Source organism: Nymphaea colorata, chromosome 10, assembly GCF_008831285.2.
Source record: "Nymphaea colorata isolate Beijing-Zhang1983 chromosome 10, ASM883128v2, whole genome shotgun sequence".
NCBI classification, from domain to species: Eukaryota; Viridiplantae; Streptophyta; class Magnoliopsida; order Nymphaeales; family Nymphaeaceae; genus Nymphaea; species Nymphaea colorata.
Window position 1 is genome coordinate 12,080,355 of NC_045147.1, and position 20,756 is coordinate 12,101,110.

Here is a 20,756-nt window from a genome sequence, read left to right on the forward strand (position 1 = left end):
CGTTAGCTTTTAAGAATTAATGAAGAAAAAAGTCATTCACCTAACTAATTAGATTAGGAAAATTAACTAAATTGAGTATAGTTGACCTACTGATTATTGGGTGCGCTTGTATAAATTGGTTTTACTTGAGAGCGTTTTAGGTCCTTTATCAAACTAATTCCTAAGAGGATTTTAGTTCTTTTATCACGCTAACATCACTGTCTTGCAAAACATGGATTCGCACAAACAATTTTAAACAGATGACATAGAAAATAAAAACCTATGCAAGCTTTTCAATAATCAAGGTTCCAACATGGTGTTTAACCACAATTGATCAGACATAACTAAGCCAAGATTTTCTATGGATCATCAAGTTACATGCTGGTAAATGCTTTGAAGATGTGGACATGACCGTGTACCTGTCCAATGACAATGTGTTCTCCATGCTCTAACAGTAAATACAATAGAACATCATCTATTTATTTCCATTTCGTGATAATGATAAGTAACTCGTGACACTTCACATAAAAGAGCAGAAAAGATATCAAAAGAATATGTTGATACCCGAAAACATAGAATATTTTCATCTTATGCATGATTTTGGTCGTACAGAAAACATCCGAAAATGCAGCTGGGCATGACAATATAGCCATAGACAAACTCACTTTTATTTGTTTCGATACCAACCATACAACAACTTTGACCTCCTTCAATTCAACTTGAAGGGACCAATTCCTTTGCGAGGTGGCTAGAGGTCTTTGTCCCAGAATTATTAAACTGGTGATTACAAACAAGATAAGAAATATAATTTGCTACAAAGGAATCAGGGGAATACCTCAATAGGCAAAAAAATTATCAAAAAACAAAAAAAGAAAGACTTGATCTGATGGCTTCCCTTTTCACTGGCAAGACTAATGGTGAAAGATATAATGATCAATAGTCCCTGGGTGCACAAGACATAGCTTTCTACTGTAACTGGTTAATACATTTATCTAATACAATGCAGTAATTGAGAGTGAAAAACAGAAAAAAGGCTTCAGCTTAGGAATCTACCTGACAACATGTTGATCAACGGGAGTACCATTGCTTGAAAAGCAGTGTTAACTAAACGAAAATTAGGAAAGGACGATGATTATGTGGATTAAGATGAAACATTGTTGAACAGAAAAAAGGAATGCAATATTATGATGGAAGACATCAATTTGAGGAACAAGAAAATGTGAAGGTTGATTTCTTCAACCAATCATGCAAGCATATTCTTTGGAATACAGTGGTTTATGTGGCCATGTTTGAATGAGCGGTAATAAAATGATAGACATTTACCACATCTTGTATGATGGCTTAGAAACGTTTGTCAAACCTATTTAGGTGGAACTCTAACAGCCACGTTTCTTTCTTTTTCTCAAAAACTTTAACCTGTTTAGATGAAACTTTAATGCTAAAACAAAGATATTAGGACTTAGCAAAAACACTTCGGATTAATGTTCCATTTTTGCGTTGCCATGCTATTTTCCTAAATTTTTGAGTCTTAGTTCCACTTCCATAAGTGGAATTCTATGCACTCAAAAATGGCCTGAGTGAATTTGAATGTTTATGGAATATTAGACTTCATAGAATTCCGTGTTTTTGCATTATGAGCCTTCTCAGAAAGAGTTAGGCAGGCTGAAGGTAGTGGCAGAGCCAGAAAAATTGGCTGGAGGGGCAATTGTTTAAACAAACTCAAATATGATGGGGCACTGATATATATATAAGAATAAATATTTAAGATTTTTATTTAAAAATAAAAAACTTCTAAGAGGCTGGTGTGGGCAGTTGCCCACACCAGCTACAATGTGGCTACGCCACTGGATGAAGGAGAGAGGGAGAGGGTGATTTTTTGGTATTTTGAAAAGAACTGACATATCAAAGCTAGGCGGTGATCTATTGGAAGTGAGAAGTTGAGCGGTGCTTTTGTCTTTCTTTTCTCAATTTTCTTTCCAGATCACTCTTAATGAAAGTCAAGCTACATGAAAGGTGAAAATTATTATTTCTAATTTGCAGTTGTGCTTAGAGTTTTTATTTCTGCAAATAAATTCGTTTATTATTTAAAAAGATTTTGGCAGGAGTAAGCATTTTACTTAAAATTCAACTTCTCTTGTTCCACACATTGAGTCAAACATGAAGAAAAACGTCTGCCAGAAACATTCCTCCAAACCTAACGATATGTTTTAGACATCCTTGTCTTTTGCCTTGAATGCGTGCCACGCTTCCACGACATTATGAAAAAGTTTAATCATGTATTAAAGTTTATTGAAAACATTTGAGGGAAATAGTTAGTTCTAGTGCTTCTTACCCTTTTTAGAACAAGAATCAAAGCTGTTTGAAGATGGGTAAAGATTTGCTACTAGAAGCCTCATGTCAATATCAAGGTGAATCTAGTTTTACCTAAAGTCTCTCATGCACATAAAGGATGTATTAGCTGGTTATATGCACAGGCCTGTGCACAATGCAAACATGCGCAAGTCCATGTGCATGACATGTACTCAAAGAGTGCACTCGGGACCCAATAAAAGTGAGTCAAAGAGACGGATGTAATGCACAGAGGGTTGTGCACACACGTGCCCGTAACTTGGTTAAATGATTAATTATCGGAGTTTCTTGTCTTTCTAAAGTAGAAAACAAAGTTCCTATGGGGTGACTTGAGATTGTCTAACCGATGAACCCAAAAACAGTATGGGGTTTGTTACAGTAAACATGCAAAACCATGACAAAGTTCATATGGGGTGACTTGAGATTATCTAAACGATGAACCCATAGACAGTATGGGGTTTGTTACAGTAAACATGCAAAACCATGAGGTGATGAAGATGGGTCTTCGCCTAACTGGCTACTGACCGTAGAGACTTGACAAGGGAGATCCAATTTTCTAGATTCAGATTTGAATATCTTAAATCATACAAGAATATGACCAGGATCTCAATGCATCAGATCTTTATCGAATCTCGAAGACTTGTTGAACAACGTCATACTCTCTCGGAGTCTATTCAATGATAGAACTGGTTAGACCTTACCAATGGATCCAAATTTTACTATATAAGTTCAGGGTACATATCTCAATAGTGGACAGGTTTGATTGCTGGATGGTTGAGACTGTTGGATAGTGGTAGTGGCCATGAGCCCTACCCATTCATCTCGTAACTGCAAGGGGGCCCACTTGCAGTTACGAGCTTTAATGCTCACCTAAAATCTCTCATTTACTGTAACCGCTGCTGGATTTGGGGAAAACCTAAGGGGCTGGCTATTTATATCCAGCGAGACTAAGTAATAGTTCGTTGATTACACATGAGGAGCCCCTTAGAAGGAAACCCCAAAAACTGACATACTCTTCAACTTCCTCCTCTTCCTCTTGTGTTGTTTACTATAGGGATGAGTTCTACATGGAACTAAAGCCGCTGGTGATCTTACAGGCGACGACTTTCAACTTCTGCTGCATCGTAAGTTTCTCCAACAGTGGTATCAGAGCCATACGTATCGAATTCCAATAAGTGAAATTCGATCTTGATCATAGTGAAGCCTGTGAAGATCATATTACCTGCGTGAGCATGCTAGTCGCCTATGTATTATGCTGTTTAATCTCTAGCTCTTGAAATTAGTGCATGCTAGGCTATATTTATTCGAAGCATGATATATGCTAGCCTTAATTACTTTATGAAACTCTCTGGTTTCTGTATTATGCCTGAACTACGCATTCTCTTTTCCAATGATTCTGAGAAAACGCGAACAGAGCCTGTTCTGTTCCTAAATCGCTCCACCGCTATGTCAAGAACTATGAACCTGCCCCTCAGGCGAGCAGTTGTAAAGGTTGCACAGCCTGCTATGCTCGACATACATCAAACTCAAAATTAAACAAACACGTAAAAGAGAAGAAAATATATAACCTTGGCTCACCGTATGCCGATTGAGAGTCCGACCCAACAGCCTCATGGTAAAGGACGGGATTCTTCCGTCTGACCAAAGCTGAGATTTTCTCATGCTGGTAGCAGAGAGGCAACTTAAGTAAAGGACGAAAACCGCTTTTGAAGCCCTGCAAACCTCCTCTGTCGTTCCTCTGGGTCTGCCGGTGCACCTCTGTTTCAACGAGAGCAGAGATTGAGAGGTTGTCCTCCTCAGGATGGCAGCACAGAAACGTCGAGAACTGAGGAAGAGGCAGCGGCGGCCTGAAGCGCCGGACGAACCCTAATCTGAAAAGGATGGCTCAAAGTTGCTCTCTGCTAGTCGGACTCTACCTTTGCCGCCCTCTGTGCGGTAGAAGTGGAATAGAAAGACGACCTCACCGTGGCGGTGAAGGAAATCCGGGAGGGAATGCTTCTTGGCTCCAAACACCTGGCCGTAGATGGGCTCCATCCCCATTGCCAGGCCGGAGATGATGAAGAAGCCGGTGATGTTGGCGAAGCCGACGGCGGGCAAAACCCTCGGTTAGGGTTTCACGAGAGGGGAGATGAACGCTTGATAGAGGAGAGCAGAGAAGGAGGCGACGGCGGCTGAAGGCGTGGTCCGTCGGTGGCTTGGCGGCGTGGTCCGTCGGTGGCGTGGCGGCGTGGGAAACCCAAACGCAGAAACAAAACTCTCTTCCCCTCTCTGGTTTTGGTCATGGAAGAACGGTGGAAGCTCCACCGTCGGTCGCACTAGAAGAAGAAAGAGGCACTCTCGTGAGGAGAGAGAAAAAGGGGCGAGAAATGAAGAAAAACGAGGGTTCGACGGATTTTCATATCAAATTTGAGAAATTACAAAAATAGTCCACCTTGTTAGCGAAATTCTCGAAAAGGCTGTTATAAATTATAGAATTTAATGCCGCAACTTTTTTCTAAAACGTTTTTCAGAAAGAGGCTTGCGAAAGTTAATTTCGGTGAAAACCTAGAATTTTATATGAAATTTCGAAGTGGTACCCTCTGAGTTATTATAAATTTCTGAAAGAGGGTTTCAAAAAAAAAATTGTTTTGCAATTTCAGTGGAGACAGGAGATTTTATGTAAAATTGCATATAGGCACCACTCAAGCTTATTAAAATTTCAGAAAAAAGGGTTCTAAAAATAACTTTCAAAATAAGAAGGGAAATTCACGGTCTAAAAATTTAATATTGAGTTTTCCTTGTTTTAAGTGGTACCTTGGAATGTTATTGGAGTTCTTTCGATATATTATTCTCCTTGTTGCTTTCCGTGTATTATTGCTTTACGTTTCTCATGGAATTGATTTAAAAATGACTTCAAAAGTGGGAGCCTCAAACTGGTGAAAACTGAAAAAAAATGGTTAGCAACATATTTGCATGCTTATGCAATTTTGTTATTTTTTGTGCATACATGACCCAATGGTGGCATAAACCTAGTGTTTCTACACTAACAAAATAATATTTGGATATGGATATTATGTAGAAACATGTTCATATTGGATTTGAACTTGGATCCTTCTGTTGATATCATTATGTTTGGATCCACATTGAAATTGATCTGAATTTCAATAATCATTTGGATTTTTTGCTTTGGATCTGATTGTTGCTTAAACCCATATTTGGATTCAGTTTGAATCATGACATATTCAGATCTAAATTTGTTTGGATATTGGTTAAAAATCCATATCATGTTTATGTTGGTTCAAGTATATGTTATTATACTTGATTTATGAATATTCTTCGTCATTTTGGGTCTATGCAGATATTAGATATGACCAAAGCTTTGAATTAAATATTCATTTAGTTGTTGAATTTTGGATCTCACACTAAACGTTGCACTCTTTTGGAGCATGATCTAATTTGACTTGTTCAAGATCTATATATTGCTTATATTAGATCTAAACATATTATGATGAACATTGATTTTTAGAGCTAATGGTTTTACAAGTTGTACATTTTCAATGTGTAACACTAGAGTGCTAAAGATGAATTCCAGTTAGAAGGAATGATTATGTTATTGCATGTTGATATGCTAAGAGGTGTAAATCACCACTCTTAGACATGGTGAGATCCTTATAACATTATGTTGGGTCGTGATACATTAAGATCCAAATTAACTTGGTTGAATCATTGGATTCAAATTCTCGTACTGTTACTAAACACAATATATCATGTTTGCTTTTTGGATCCAATGATATTGTGATATTTGTTGTCCTTTTAGATTCAAATCATTCTAGAGTGCTATTGAACAAAGCTTTATTTACTCCATTAATGAGGTGAACTTGTTTTAAAATATATATTCAAGAGGTGTAATGTAACACTCTTGGACTGGAACTGATATAAGTTTGAATGTCTTGATTTAAAGACTTACTTTATTTGCTCTTAAGGGTGATGGATAAGTTTGGGTACAAACGTGCATCATCTCAAGGTAAAGAAACTTTTCTTGTTTCACCTTGTTCAACAGTTGGACTATTGTTTGGATCCAAGCATGGTTATTGAAATCATATTGCACAATACTTCATATGGATCATTTGTATTTCAAATTCAGATTATTGTATTGTGGATATTGTTGGTTTGATCCAAATTTCCATATTTGAACTAATGAAATCCACATTACGTAAAGTTTAGTTGTAGATCTAAACTGACTTGTTTGGATATGTGAGAATAATTCATATCCTGTTGTTTTAGTTCCAATATATGTTATCATGTTTGCCTTTGGATATGATCATATTGTAATATGTGTTGTCATTCTAAATTCAAAGGTGATTATGGAGAATTATTGAATAAAGTTTCATTTTTTTTTTCCTTCTTAGGAAAATGAATTTGTTTTAATGCATACTCAAGAGATGTAATATAATACTCTTGGACCAAAATTCATATTGGCAAGAATGCATTCGTTTGTAGCTTTGTAGCACTAAAGTGCTAGTACATGATAACTTGTTTTTCTCAAAAGAGAGATGAGTTAGCAGTGATCCAAATATGGTTGTTGAATCATATTGTGTAATATTTCAATGAGGATCATGTGTTTTAAATATCATATTAGTAGTATTGTGGATATTACTAGTTTGGATCTATGCTAATATAATCTGAATCTTTATATTCATGTGGCTTTTGGATATATGGTTAAACATCCATATCCTGTTTATATTAGATCCAAGCATATTATGTTATTTGTTCGTTTCTAGATCAAACAAAGCTAGCTTGCTGTTTGAGGATGAATTTGATTTTAATTTTTCATGAGGTATAAAATAACACTCATGAATATAATGAGATCCACACTAATTAGATCCATATTGAGATCCTTGGAGATCTATAATGCATGTTAAATGCATATATAAAAATGAAATGATATGTTTGCAAATACATATGTATTGGATACCCAAATAAAAGTAGGGTATATGATATTTTTTATACATGATTTTGAAGTGTTCGAATAAAAATAAAAGAGACAATATTCCAGTGGGAGATCATAATACTAGAGGATCTGATTTATTTAGATAATCAGTTTGACAATGAACCGACTGAGGAACAGTTTGGCAATGAACCAACTGGCTAACAATCTGGCAATGAACCGACTGGAAAACAATTTAATAATGAATCAACTGTGCATGATTCGTATAATGATCAATCTGGTAATGAACCGATTGGGTAGTGATCTCTATGATTATATGTGAATAATTGTTTGGTGATCAAGTTTGATTGATTGAATATGCTAATAAGCGGTCAAGTAATGAACCGACTAAAAATCAGTTTGGTATTAAACGTCCAACTGAAGCTTATTAATGGTCTTATTGATCATCTTGTATGTGAATTGTTGATTGCATGCATGGGTTGTCAAAATTATGTATTGACCTTGATGAGTTAAATGAAACTCATTGTCTGAGAGAGTACATTGATGAAAATTATACAAGATGAACAGTGCTTGTATGATAGACTATGAGTAGATTGCTTATTCTCTTAAATAGTCATAATAAAGATTAAGTGACACTAATCAAGTTGATGGCTATGTAAATATTTGATAAGTGGGAGCACACTTGAATATTTTCTTTGCTATGTTCGAAAGCTAATATTATTTTGTCATATGATAATGCATTGCATGAATGCTATAGAACTCTTGTTGTTAAAAGGAGTTGAGTAATTGTGGAAAACAATTAAAGGAAATATATCATTGGCTTTTGATGTATATTAGTTTGTGTGCTGGAAATGATACAAGCATCTAATTTAACTTGTCAGTATACATGGAGAGAGTCCAGGTTAGACTTATTTTAAGGCTGATATGTTCTCAGATATATGAATGAAATATATTCATATGATTGCTAGGTTGTTTTTGTTGTTGAACAAGAAGAGAATATGCATGTAGCCTTTATGGGGCTAGAAAAATCCTGGTTTATTAGCCTTTATGGGGCTAAAAAAATCCTGGTTTGCCTTTTTATGAGATAGTTGAAAAATATCCAGGTTGTTTTTGTTGTTGAACAAGAAGAGAATATGCATGTATATTTCAAATGTGTACATGATTGCTAGCATTATTATCAAGAGAATTCTTGATGTTTTATATAAAACTTGTGGTCTACATGGAACTAAGTTTTAATATGTTATAATGTGAAATATATTGAATACTTGAAAGGTTGCGATGGAAAACCGTTAAAAGGAAAACCTTGCTACAATCATTGAATGAAAATTCAAGTTACGATGGCCAAACCAATTATGGAAAATCTCGTAACTAAAAATTAAGAAAACCCACATACAGTGGAAGCAAACTGGCGGTCTCATGGCCAAGTGAGAGATGTTGGATAGTGGTAGTGGCCATGAGCCCTACCCATTCATCTCGTAACTGCAAGGAGGCCCACTTGCAGTTACGAGCTTTAATGCTCACCTAAAATCTTTCAATTACTGTAACCGCTGCTGGATTTGGGAAAAACCTAAGGGGCTGGCTATTTATATCCAGCGAGACTAAGTAATAGTTCGTTGATTACACATGAGGAGCCCCTTAGAAGGAAACCCCAAAAACTAACATACTCTTCAACTTCCTCCTCTTCCTCTTGTGTTGTTTACTATAGGGACGAGTTCTACATGAAACTAAAGCCGCTGGTGAAGAGTATGTTAGTTTACAGGCGACGACTTGCAACTTCCGCTGCATCGTAAGTTTCCCCAACAGAGACCACCGCAAGAACATTGACGTTCAGTAGCATTCAACAAAAAGTGTCACTAAACTAAAAGTATTAGTCTGCAGCAAAAACTGCAGCTGAAAGTAGTGAGTGTTTCCCTTCGTAGGTCTTTATAATCGTGGTCTCCGTTACCTAAACGCCTAAATCGCAGTCAAACAATGGCAATTTAAACCCTCCACGCCTGAAAAGGTGTTTCTTCAAAGGCACGGATGCCTTCCTGCGCCATTAAAATCGAAGAGGGTATTTCGTGTAGGGGACGAAGAGAAGGGAGGTGGACCAAGGGTATCCCGTGGAATTCCCAAAGTTTCCAACACCAAACCGTAATTAATATAAGTTTCCCATATATACAAATATGTGATAAAGATGGATACAGATCGTAATTAGTTTAATATTTCGTCCAAATGCGAACATCCACTTTCCTTGGTTCATTAACCCATTTATAGCTCATTTATTGCACAAGGCATAATAATCAATGCACGAGGCACGAACTGGCCCACTTAGTCGGCTTTGGACTGATCGGATGAAGCAGAAAGTAAAGGGAGAGAGAGAGAGATCTTAAAAGTTAAAGTTCTAAGAACGCCATTATTCAATATTATATATATATATATATATATATATATTATCTCATATAAGTAGTTTAGAAACACAACTACTTTGTCAGTGTATCATTAATTTGCCCTAAATATACTTGTTGTTGTGTGCAACCCGACCTAACCTCAGTTTTTCATATAGAACAAAGGAAATATCCTATTGCATTCAAATCATATATGAGAACATGGTTACACCTGGGAGGTTTGTAAGATACACTTGTAAACAAACCAAAGTGTTAGAAGAAACCTTCACAGTAGTTTATTGAAGTCCAGAGACAGCCCGACCGTGAGGGAAGATGATTGTGTGATCGTCATTAAATTAATTCACTGACATTGATTCTATTGTCACTAATGCTGTTCATGTCTAATGGGTGTACATTGCAGTCACAGAAGGAACTACCCATGCTCCATTCATTAATGACGCTCATTGGTGGTTTTTTGAATGAACCATTGAATATTTTTTACATGTTTATGGGTCTAAAATAGAAGCATGGCAACCTGACAAACAAACTCGATTGATTACGCTGACTAGAAAAATTTGAGCACAGTTTTGATTGGCATGTTAAGAATCAGAAATTAACCGTAGACGCATCATCGAAAGCATCAGCTTCTCAGACGCCATGGCATGGTTGTATGCTTGAAAAGAGAGAAGAAGTCATCTCTAAAGATTTTTCAGCTCTAGTGTTTTCACTAGGGATTCTTGTACTGCATCCAATTAAGTTCTTAGCTTAAGCAGTCTGCTTTAAACAAGGAAAGAACAAAGTTTCACTACGATCATACATTCATATTTTATCTCCAGTATTCTCTCGTGAATAAGACAATTGAGCCTCAAAGAAGCCGATGAACTGCGCGGACATGAAGGCCCTGATCAATGTGAAGGGTCAGCATAGTTTTGTAAGTCACCTCTTTAGATGGGTCCTTTAGATTGAATCTAAAGAAAGCGGTAAGCAATGCAGCTACTATCTTCATCTGCCGATACGCGAAATCTTTACCCAAGCACGTCCGTGGACCAGCCTGTGACAGTGAATGAAAAAAAAAATTGAGATTTTCTTTCTTCTAACCTGACAAGGATCTTGACATAATGTTAGTTATCATGTGTATAAATGATGAATCAAAACATTCGAGAGCTAACATGCGTGCCATATATGATTGTATAAAGAACTGTACTTACATGAAATGCTGGAAATTTGAAAGCGGATTCTGGTCGGAAAACTCCATCGTGGAGCCATCTCTCTGGCCTGAAATCCTCCGCATCGTCGCCCCAGATGTACTTCATCCTGCCCATCGCGTAAGTTACATGGTTGACTCCATCACCTTTCTTCACTTTGAATCCATCAGGGAGGATGTCATCCTCGCATGCACACTGTCTATCCTGGGAAAACCCAATTAACATGCATATTTATCTGGTTTGAGTGGCTGAAAGAAATCAATATCAAGTTTAAAGCAAACAGCCAGCATGACAGTGACTTTCCCTATTACAGAAAAAGAAAAAGACGCTCCTACAATTTCAGAAACAAGAAGGACCATCTTTGAAAGTTATTCTTCAGAAGATGGGCAAATGTCTATAACTATCTTAGAGATTTCATACCACGAGCTTCACACATGGCACTCTAGTCGTGTGTCTCTCGTGGCCTTTCATAGACATTGACAGTTTCACCATGGTCTCTCTTGCTAAAATTACTAGAAACTCTTTCTTGCACTAACTGTCATCACAAGTGAAAAAAGCTGCAAATTGAAAGGTAGGGTTATTTTATTTGAGTGATGCCATGTTTCAATGTGCTTTGTCACTGGTGATCAAGTTAATGACTTGAAGTACCATGTTACTCCTAAAATCTGAAAAGGGGGAATAGAAAAAGCACTGACATACACTCTGAATGACAAAATACCATCATCAAATCTGTGTGTGTATGTGCAGGTGCGTGCAAACATGTGCAAAGCTTCTATGCGTCTTCTTATATAACAGAACAGTTATGTTATATGCTATTTATCGAAGATGTATTAAACCAATTGTCTTCAGTCAGATAAGAATGTCAAAGCAGAGGAATTATAATGCTTACAAGGGGGACTGCAGGGTACAATCTCAAGGTTTCACTCAAAGCAGCATGAAGATACTGCAGCTTTTCTAATGCTCCTTCTGTAAGTTTTTCCACAAACTGAGTAAACTGTCCTTTTTCACAAGAACCAACTATTTCCTTGACCTCCTGTGCAATCTTCTCTTGTATAAGAGGATGCTTGCAGAGCAAATATATGAACCATGAAAGCGTGCCCCCAGTCGTATCTTTCCCGGCAAACATGAAGTTCAAAATGATATCCCTCAAGTAACGATCGTTCATGGTCTCCGGATTCTTCTCACTTTCCAAAAGGAACCTTGACAGAATATCTTCCTTCACCTATTGTTATTTTCAAAACCCAGCAAATCATGTCTCTGCATTTGAAAAACTTACATAATTTGTTTCCAAATGAGAGGGTCTAAAAGGTTTATGCTTAGTCTAAAAGGTTTATGCTTACATATGAACTTTGATGGCACAAGTACTGCTTCCGTCTAGAACTGATGATTTTATAGATGAATTCATCAATCACTGCAATATTTTTTCTGAGTGTTGCTTCTGTACCAACATTGAAAAATCTCTCGACCTTCCAGAATAAGTCAACGTAACGGTGAAATGTCAAAGCGTTCGATTCATCAAAAGCCTTGGCGAATGCAATCGCTTCCTCATTAGATCCATCCAAAATATTCAATTTGAGCCCAAATCCAACTTCGAATATGGTGTTCATGGAATATTTAGTTAATAATTCCTGCATTGGACACAGAGATACGTACATGAAAGCAATCACACACCACACGTATACTTGTTCTGCACAGTTAACAGAAACAGTAACAAAAAGATAATTAACGCTCGCGAATTATGACCGCATGCATCGGTAGATCTATCTTTTGAACAACTTGATAAGCTTTCTTGTTCTACATTAATCTGATCAACTATGACATTGAATTTGGCACAGAAACCCCCAAAAGAAAAATAAAAACGATTATTCAAGACTGAGAAGCATGGTCGTCTCGCCATGGAACCAGAAGATGCAGCGCACCAATCTGGTTACTGGACGTTTTCATTTTTCTGTAGGACAGAGAAACAACTTTACTTTAGTGGGAGCATTTGTAATTTTTTTGAGAACAGAGAAACTACTTCAGTGGTGGAAAACCAGGTGGAACTAGTTACTTTAACCTGTCGTTCCACCATAGGCTTTCTGAGATGGTAGAGCACCGAGCGGGTAGAAGAACTAGATAAAAGCTCCTTGAACTCATTAAACTGTCACCTCTGCAGCTATACTGGTCACTTGCCCCAAAAGGGCCGCAGCGTTGTTGGAGCCTTATGATCAGCCTTGTTCTACCAACCGGCGCTCGTCACCAATTCAGATGTTTCGGCAATACTTTTTAACTGTGCTTTCAAATGTTCGCTTCCCTGTTTAAGAAAAATCATGGTGGTGTCGAAGCGTATGTGTCTGACATAAGAAAATTGGGTGGAAAAGGCTGCAACTAAAGAAGTACATCTACTTAATCCATGAAGAAGACAGGAAATCTTGTGAACAAGGTCAATACGCTCACATGCATATCCATGGGCTGATCGGCCTCTAAATTATCTGAAATCTTCTGTGCAAGGACAGCTCCGTTCCTCCGAAAAACGACGCTGCTTAAATCTCTCAGCATCTTGGTGGAGAACTCGTAGCTTGCTACTTTTCTTTGGTGACGCCATTTCTGACCATCCACTGCAAAAATACCATCTCCAAGAAGATCCTTCGTTATCTCCTGATGATACCCTCCCTGCAATAGCAATGAATTAAAGCATTTCATGGTCCACCACTGGTTGCTCATTGAGTCGCCTTCTCGACTCAATAACTTTGCCTCAAAAAGCCAGCAAGTAACAACCACCAAGAACAGAGCAGACGATAGAAGGTGGCCCTTGTTGGTTACCTTGTCATAGTTAGCAAAGTTGGTCTTCAGGATATACTCGATGTTCTGCGGGTCTGCAGTGTAGACTTCGCTCTGGGAGAAGAAAAGGTACCTGACTGTCTTGTTATGGGCAGCAACTTCTGTTTGGTAATCATAGAGACTATCCAAGCATCTAAGCAAATGGAACATAGTTCCTTTCACAGGTGGGTACGCCTTGCTGCCTAGAGATTTCCCTATGAAGATTCTCAATACACAGAGACACGGAAACAACAGGAAAAGGGAAGCTGCACCGCAACAGATGTAGAAGAAGATTGCCATCTCTCTTCCTCTCTCACTCCGTGTCAACGAGTGTCCGAAGGGGGGAATCAGAGGTTAGTAAAGAAATAGAGAGAGAGAGAGAGAGAGAGAGAGAGAGGAGATGGGGAGAGGAGGAAAGGACTCAGAACCGGTAGGTAGCCTCTATAGGAGGACTCTTAATCAAGTTCAACATTTTTTTTATTCGACTCAATTCAACCAGTTGCACTATCCACCGCCCATCCAACCAGTTGAGCTGTCCATAAAACTGAAAGCGAAGTCAACAGCAATGGATTGCATATGAGAAATGAGAAAAAAAATTATGAGTAAAACTATTTGGCGAAATTGGGTCGACAGTGACCCACATTGGACAGCGAGGGTCGACAGTGATGCTCGCCGATCAGTGAAGGCTGCCGGCCGTCTCTGTGCGGCGAGCCTCTTTAGGGAGTCCGGTGAAGAGATTTTTTTATTTCTTTCGTATGCCCTAGAGTAAGGGTATTTTTGCAATGAGTTACATACAGTAACATAATCTTGCCGTAGGCATTGAGCTTTTTCTGCCTCTCTTCGATATCACCTTCAAATGATTATAATTTTCCCAATGGGTTGTTCCCATGATGTAATATTTGGTCCGAATCCATGAAAACCGACCTTGCATTTTTCATTTATGATTCATCCCGTAAAGATGTGTTCGATATCACCTTATTGCTAGTAATATGCCCTAGAGATAAGGGTATTTTTGGTCAATTAGTTGCATACAGTAATATAATCTTGCCGTAGGCATTGAGCTTTTTCTGCCTCCCATCGATATCACCTTCAAATGATTATAATTATAGATTTCATTTATGATTCATCCCATAAAGATCTGTTCGACTACTGTATTTCGTAATTGTCTGAAGTTAATATTGTTTGATTGGTATTTCCATCACCAAACTCGAGACCTTGGTTTTAAGCTGATTAATGCCACCGATTAATGCCACCGTCTCTGAAGCTATTTTTGGTCAAATAATCAAGGCTTGCTCAACACGAGAAGTATGGTTTGCTTTGGAAAAATCCTATGGGTCTCAGTTCCTACTTGGAGTCATGTTATTGCAAAAAGATCTTATGTTTATTAAGAAAGGTAATTTAGATATAGTTTCTTAGTTGCAAAAAACTAAACTTTTAGTTGAGACTTTTGATGCTGCTGGCTATCATACTCCAAATGAACATTTAGTTCAAATTGGACTCAATGGAATTCCATTGAATTATGAGATCGCCGGGTGGTGGATCAGCACAACTTAGAGAAGAAATTTTAAAATTTTAAAATTATGTTGTAGTCCCTTGCATATTACCTTCATTATCTTGTTATCATATTTTGTAATTATTTCCAACCATGTAACGTCTGATATTGTAAACCATATTATTTATTTTAAGGATTAGTCCTGCTTGTTGTCACCGAAGAGGCTTTCTCCTCTCTTTATCTTTATGTTACTCTTTTCGTTCTCAACCTTTATTGTTTCGGTTTCATGAGTGCCTAACTCAGAGACTGTACGTATCTCTGCTCCACATCATAGGTACTTTTACAGGCCACCCATCATTAGAAAGAAGGAGGAAGAAGAAGAGATGAAGGAAGAGGGAAGGAGGTGGTTAAGGTGAAGAGGCGCAAGGGCATTGGCCCCAAATTTTTAAAAAAAATTTACATGTAAATTTTTTAAAAATTTCACTTGTCTTAAATAAAATTTTTGAAAAATAACTGTTCCGGAACCTATCAAAATTTAGAAACTTTAATTCACCTCCCTCATGAAAAATTTCTAGTTCCGCCCCCGAGCGACTGTCGTCTCCATGGATGCCACCAACAAATAGCTTGCCTCCACCCAGGCATGAGATTCCTTATTCTACTTAAGGAAAATTATTGAAGACACAAAAATATGATATTTCATTTTTCAGGATTCCTTGGTGCTGAATTAAAAGGGAAGTGGGGTGGTAGAAAATTTTCTTAATGAATACCCTCGTTCCCCACTGGAAAATGGCTCATTGAATTACTAAGTCCCTCCACAGGGTGTTTTGGTCATTTTGACTTTTCCGGTGATAAACTTTTTCCTTTGGGTCTTATTTTGAATTAATCACTTCCTTTTAGGGGTTACAGAAATGCTTAACAAAACTTTGATAAGTATTCTCTTTTGGATAACGTGTGGTTCTTTTGGAAACTTACATCAACTCACCAACCACTACAATTGAAAACTCAAGATGCCTAAGAGTCACCTTGGTGAAATTCAAAAGATCCTAATGAGCTAAGATTTGATCAAAAGTGTCATATTTTGGAAATCAAGTTGTCTTGAATCACCTTAGTAAGATCAAGAAACCTCTTATCGCTACAAAAAAAGATGAATTCACCGACGCGTGGGATCAAGAAAACTCTATGGAGGCAATCACCCTAAAATTTATAAAATTCTACATACAAAAAAGATTGAGGTCCTGATACCAAGATGATCAAGAAAACAAAACCACAAGCCATAGCTCAATGTGGAAAGGTTCAAAAAAACCGTACGATTTCTGAAGTTCCAGGAACCGATCGGAAGTGACAAATCTAACCTTCAAATCATCTTAGTAGAACGAAAAAGATATGTTGCCCTCTTCTAATTTAAGTGCTTATGTTAGGCAGTCTGTTTAAACATGGAAAGAACAAAGTTTCCCAACCATACATTCATATTTCATATGACGTTCTCTCATGAATAAGACGGTTGACTCTCACAGATGGCGGTGAACTGCACGAACATGAAGGCCCTGATCAATGTGAAGAGTCAGCATGGTTTTGTAAGTCACCTCTTTAGATGGGTCCTTTAATTTGAATCTAAAGAAAGCAGTAAGCAGTGCAGCTACTATCTTCATCTGCCGATACGCGAAATCTTTACCCAAGCACGTTCGTGGACCAGCCTGTAACATTGAATGAATTTTTTTTTGAGATTTTCTTTCTTCTGGCCTGACATGGATCTTGCTATAATGTAAGTTATCATGTGTTTAAACGATGCAGCAAAACATTCGAGAGCTAACGTACGTATATGATTGTATAAAGAACTCTACTTACATGAAATGCTGGAAATTTGAAAGGGGATTCTGGTCTGAAAACTCCGTCGTGGAGCCATCTCTCAGGTCGGAAATCCTCCGCATCGTCGCCCCAGATATACTTCATTCTGCCCATCGCATAGGTTACATGGTTGACACCATCACCTTTCTTCACTTTGAATCCATCAGGAAGAACGTCATTCTTGCACGCACACTGTCTATCCTGGGAAAACCCAATTAAGATGCATATTTATCTGCTTTGAGTGGCTGGAAGAAATCAAGATCAAGTTTAAAGCAAAAAGCCAGCATGACCGTGACTTTCCCTATTCCAGAAAAAGAAAAAGGCAGTCCTACAATTTCAGAAACAAGAGGGGCCATCTTTGAAAGTTATTCTTCAGAAGACTGTCAAATGCCTATAACTATCTTAGAGATTTCATACCACAAGCTTCACACAGGGAACTCTAGTCGTGTGTATCTTGTGGCATATCATAAACATTGACACTTTCACCGTGGTCTCTCTGCTAAAATTGCTAGACTTTCTTGCAGTAACTGTCATCACAAGTAAAAGCTGCAAATTGAAAGGTAGGGTTATTTTATTTGAGTGATGCCATGTTTCAATGTGCTTTAGTCACTGGTGAACAAGTTAATGACTTGAAGTACCATTTTACTGCTAAAATCTGAAAAAGGGGAATAGAAAAAGCACTGAACTACACTCTGAGAGAGTCCGAACGACAAAACACCATCATCAAATCTGTGCGTGTATGTGCAGGTGCGTGCAAACATGTGCAAAGCTTCTATGTCTTATATAACGGAACTGTTATGTTATATGCTATTTATCGAAGATGTATTAAACCAAAATGTCTTCAGTCAGACAAGAGTGTCAAAGCAGAGGAATGATAATGCTTACAAGGGGGACTGCAGGGTACAGTCTCAAGGTTTCACTCAAAGCAGCATGAAGATACTGCAGGTTTTCTAATGCCCCTTCTGTAAGTCTTTCCACAAACTGAGTAAACTGTCCTTTTTCACAAGAACCAACTATCTTCTTGACCTCCTGTGCAATCTTCTCTTGTATAAGGGGATGCTTGCAGAGCAAATATATGAACCATGAAAGCGTGCCACCAGTGGTATCTTTCCCGGCAATCATGAAGTTCAAAATGATATCCCTCAAGCAACGATCGTTTATGGTCTCCGGAGTCTTCTCACTTTCCAAAAGGAACCTAGACAGAATATCTTCCTTCACCTATTATTATTTTCAAAACCCAGCAAATCATGTCTCTGCATTTAAAATACTTACGTAATTTACGTCCAAATGAAAGGGTCCAAAAGGTTTACGCTTACATGTGAACTTTGATGGCACGAGTACTGCTTCCGTCTAGTACTGATGATTTTGTAGATGAACTCATCTATCACTGCAATATTTTTTATGAGTGTTGCTTCTGTACCAACATTAAGAAATCTCTTGACCTTCCACAATAAGTTAACGTAACGGTGATATGTCAAAGCGTTTGATTCATCAAAAGCCTTGGCGAATGTAATCGCTTCCTCATTAGATCCATCCAAAATATTCAATTTGAGCCCAAATCCAACTTCGAATATGGAGTCCATGGAATATTTAGTGAATAATTCCTGCATTGGACACAGAGCTACGTACATGAAAGCAATCACACACCACACGTAATACTTGTTCTGCACAGTTAACAGAAACAGTAACAAAAGGATAAAAAGGCTCTTGAATTATGACCACATGCATCGGTAGACCTTTCTTTTGAACAACTTGATAACCTTTCTGGTTCTACATTAATCTGATCAACTAACACATTGAATTTGGCACAGAAACCCCCAAAAGAAAAAGAAAAACGATAATTGAAGACTGAAAAGCATGGTCGTCTTGCCATGGAACCAGAAGATGCAGCGCACCAATCTGGTAACTGGACGTTTTCATTTCTCTGGAGAACAGAGAAACAACTTTACTTTAGTGGGAGCATTTGTATTTTTTTTGAGAACAGAGGAACTACTTCAGTGTTGGAAAACGAGGTGGAACTAGTTACTTTAACCTCTCGCTCCACCATGGGCTTTCTGGGAGGGTAGAGTACCGAGCGGGTAGAAGAACTAGATAAAAGCTCCTTGAACTTTTAAGCTTTCATCTCTGCAACTATACTGGTCTCTTGCCCCAAAAGGGCCGCAGAGTTGTTGGAGCCTTATGATCAGCCTTGTTCTACCAACCAGCGCTCGTCACCAATTCAGATGTTTCGGCAACTACTGTTTAACTGTGCTTTGAAATGTTCGCGTCGCCGTTTAAGAAAAAACATGGTGGTGTCGAAGCGTATATTTCTGATATTAGAAAATTGGATGGAAAATTCAGCAACTTAAGAAGCACATCTACTTAATCCATGCGCAAGACAGGACGTCTTGTGAACAAAGTGAATACGCTCACATGCATATCCATGGGCAGATCGGCCTCTGCGTTATCTGAAATCTTCTGTGCAAGAACAGCTGCGTTCCTCCTAAAAACGACGCAGCTGAAATCTCTCAGCATCTTGGTGGAGAACTCGTAGCTTGCTACTTTTCTTTGGTGACGCCATTTCTGACCATCCACTGCAAAAATACCATCTCCAAGAAGTTCCTTCGTTATCTCCTGATGATGCGCTCCCTGCAAAAGCAATGAATTAAAGCATTTCATGGTCCACCACTGGTTGCTCATTGAGTCGTCATCTCGACTCAATAACTTTGCCTCAAAAAGCCAGCTTGTAACAACCACCAAGAACAGAGCAAACGATAGAAGGTGGCCCTTGTTGGTTACCTTGTCATAGTTAGCAAAGTTGGTCTTCAGGATATACTCGATGTTCTGCGGGTCTGCAGTAAGGACTTCGCTATGGGAGAAGAAAAGGTACCTGACTGTCTTGTTATGGGCAAGAACTTCTGTTTGGTAATCATAGAGACTATCCAAGCATCTAAGCAAATGGAACATAGTTCCTTTCACAGGTGGGTACGCCTTGCTGCCTAGAGATTTCCCTATGAATATTCTCAAAACACAGAGACACGGAAACAACAGGAGAAGGGAAGCTGCACCGCAGCAGATGTAGAAGAAGATTGCCATCTCTATTCCTCCTCTCTCACTCCGTGTCAGCGAATGTCCAAAGGGGGAATCAGAGGTTAGTAAAACAATAGAGAGAAGGAGAGGGAGAGGGAGGGGAAGGGGGGAGGAGGGAAGGACTAAGAACCGGTTGGTAGCCTCCACAACAGAACTCTTAATAAGTTCAACATTTTTTTATTCGACTCAATTCAACCAATTGCACTATCCACCACTCAATCCAACCAATTGAGCAGTCCACAAAACTGAAAACGAAGTCAATAGCAATGAATTGCATATGACAAATGAGAAAAAAAGTCATAATATAAGAAAAGCTTTGAAAATGTATGTGACACCTGCCGAAAAATGAAAAAGAAAAACTAAGAAATCATACACCTGTCTTAAAAAAACACTTTTCAAATATGCCACCTAAAATAACACAGCCAAACCTTTGGTTTCCAATAGAAACGTCTTCTTTTGAATTTCTGAATTTCTCTTGGGTTAAAGGGAAAGTCGCATGCAAAAGGCTGCTTTGACACCGATCACCAAACTAGAGAGAACATAATAGCAGACAACGGTTTTTTAAGAACCATGAATATTAATAATATCCGAAAATCTATAGTGCAAGTTACTCTGGTGAATTTTAAAGTGCAAAGTTTCCATATTCCAAAAAAAAAAATTCAAATTCCATTTATAATTTAAATATAAGAAATTTTCTAAGATACGGGATAATGGGTCTGGTGGTT

The 20,756-nt window shown here is 38.1% G+C and overlaps 1 protein-coding gene and 1 long non-coding RNA gene across 5 annotated transcripts; both read right to left on the reverse strand.

Annotated features, from left to right (window-relative positions):
• Window positions 1-631: 631 nt before the first annotated feature.
• LOC126410452 (uncharacterized) lies at window positions 632-4,690 on the reverse strand. 2 transcript variants are annotated; one of them, XR_007574465.1, is made up of 2 exons: window positions 3,907-4,690; window positions 632-3,532 (listed from the first exon to the last, which is right to left on the reverse strand). It is a non-coding gene; the product is annotated as an uncharacterized LOC126410452 (long non-coding RNA). The 2 variants fall into 2 exon arrangements; XR_007574464.1 differs by having other exon boundaries at window positions 3,897-4,690.
• A 5,626-nt stretch (window positions 4,691-10,316) lies between these two features.
• Window positions 10,317-20,148, reverse strand: LOC116262287 (cytochrome P450 704C1-like). Of its 3 annotated transcripts, none has more exons than XM_050080051.1 (6): window positions 19,741-20,144; window positions 13,263-13,478; window positions 12,167-12,454; window positions 11,716-12,048; window positions 10,830-11,030; window positions 10,317-10,672 (listed from the first exon to the last, which is right to left on the reverse strand). In XM_050080051.1, the coding sequence occupies exons 1-6, from the start codon at window positions 20,035-20,037 to the stop codon at window positions 10,487-10,489; spliced, it is 1,521 nt and encodes a 506-aa protein (XP_049936008.1). In that variant the 5' UTR covers window positions 20,038-20,144; the 3' UTR covers window positions 10,317-10,486. The 3 variants fall into 3 exon arrangements, with proteins under 3 accessions (XP_049936008.1, XP_031497372.1, XP_031497373.1); XM_031641512.2 differs by lacking the exon at window positions 19,741-20,144 and adding an exon at window positions 13,629-14,308; XM_031641513.1 differs by lacking the exons at window positions 10,317-10,672; window positions 10,830-11,030; window positions 11,716-12,048; window positions 12,167-12,454; window positions 13,263-13,478 and adding exons at window positions 16,498-16,811; window positions 16,963-17,163; window positions 17,848-18,180; window positions 18,279-18,566; window positions 19,375-19,590 and having other exon boundaries at window positions 19,741-20,148.
• Between the last annotated feature and the right edge of the window lie 608 nt (window positions 20,149-20,756).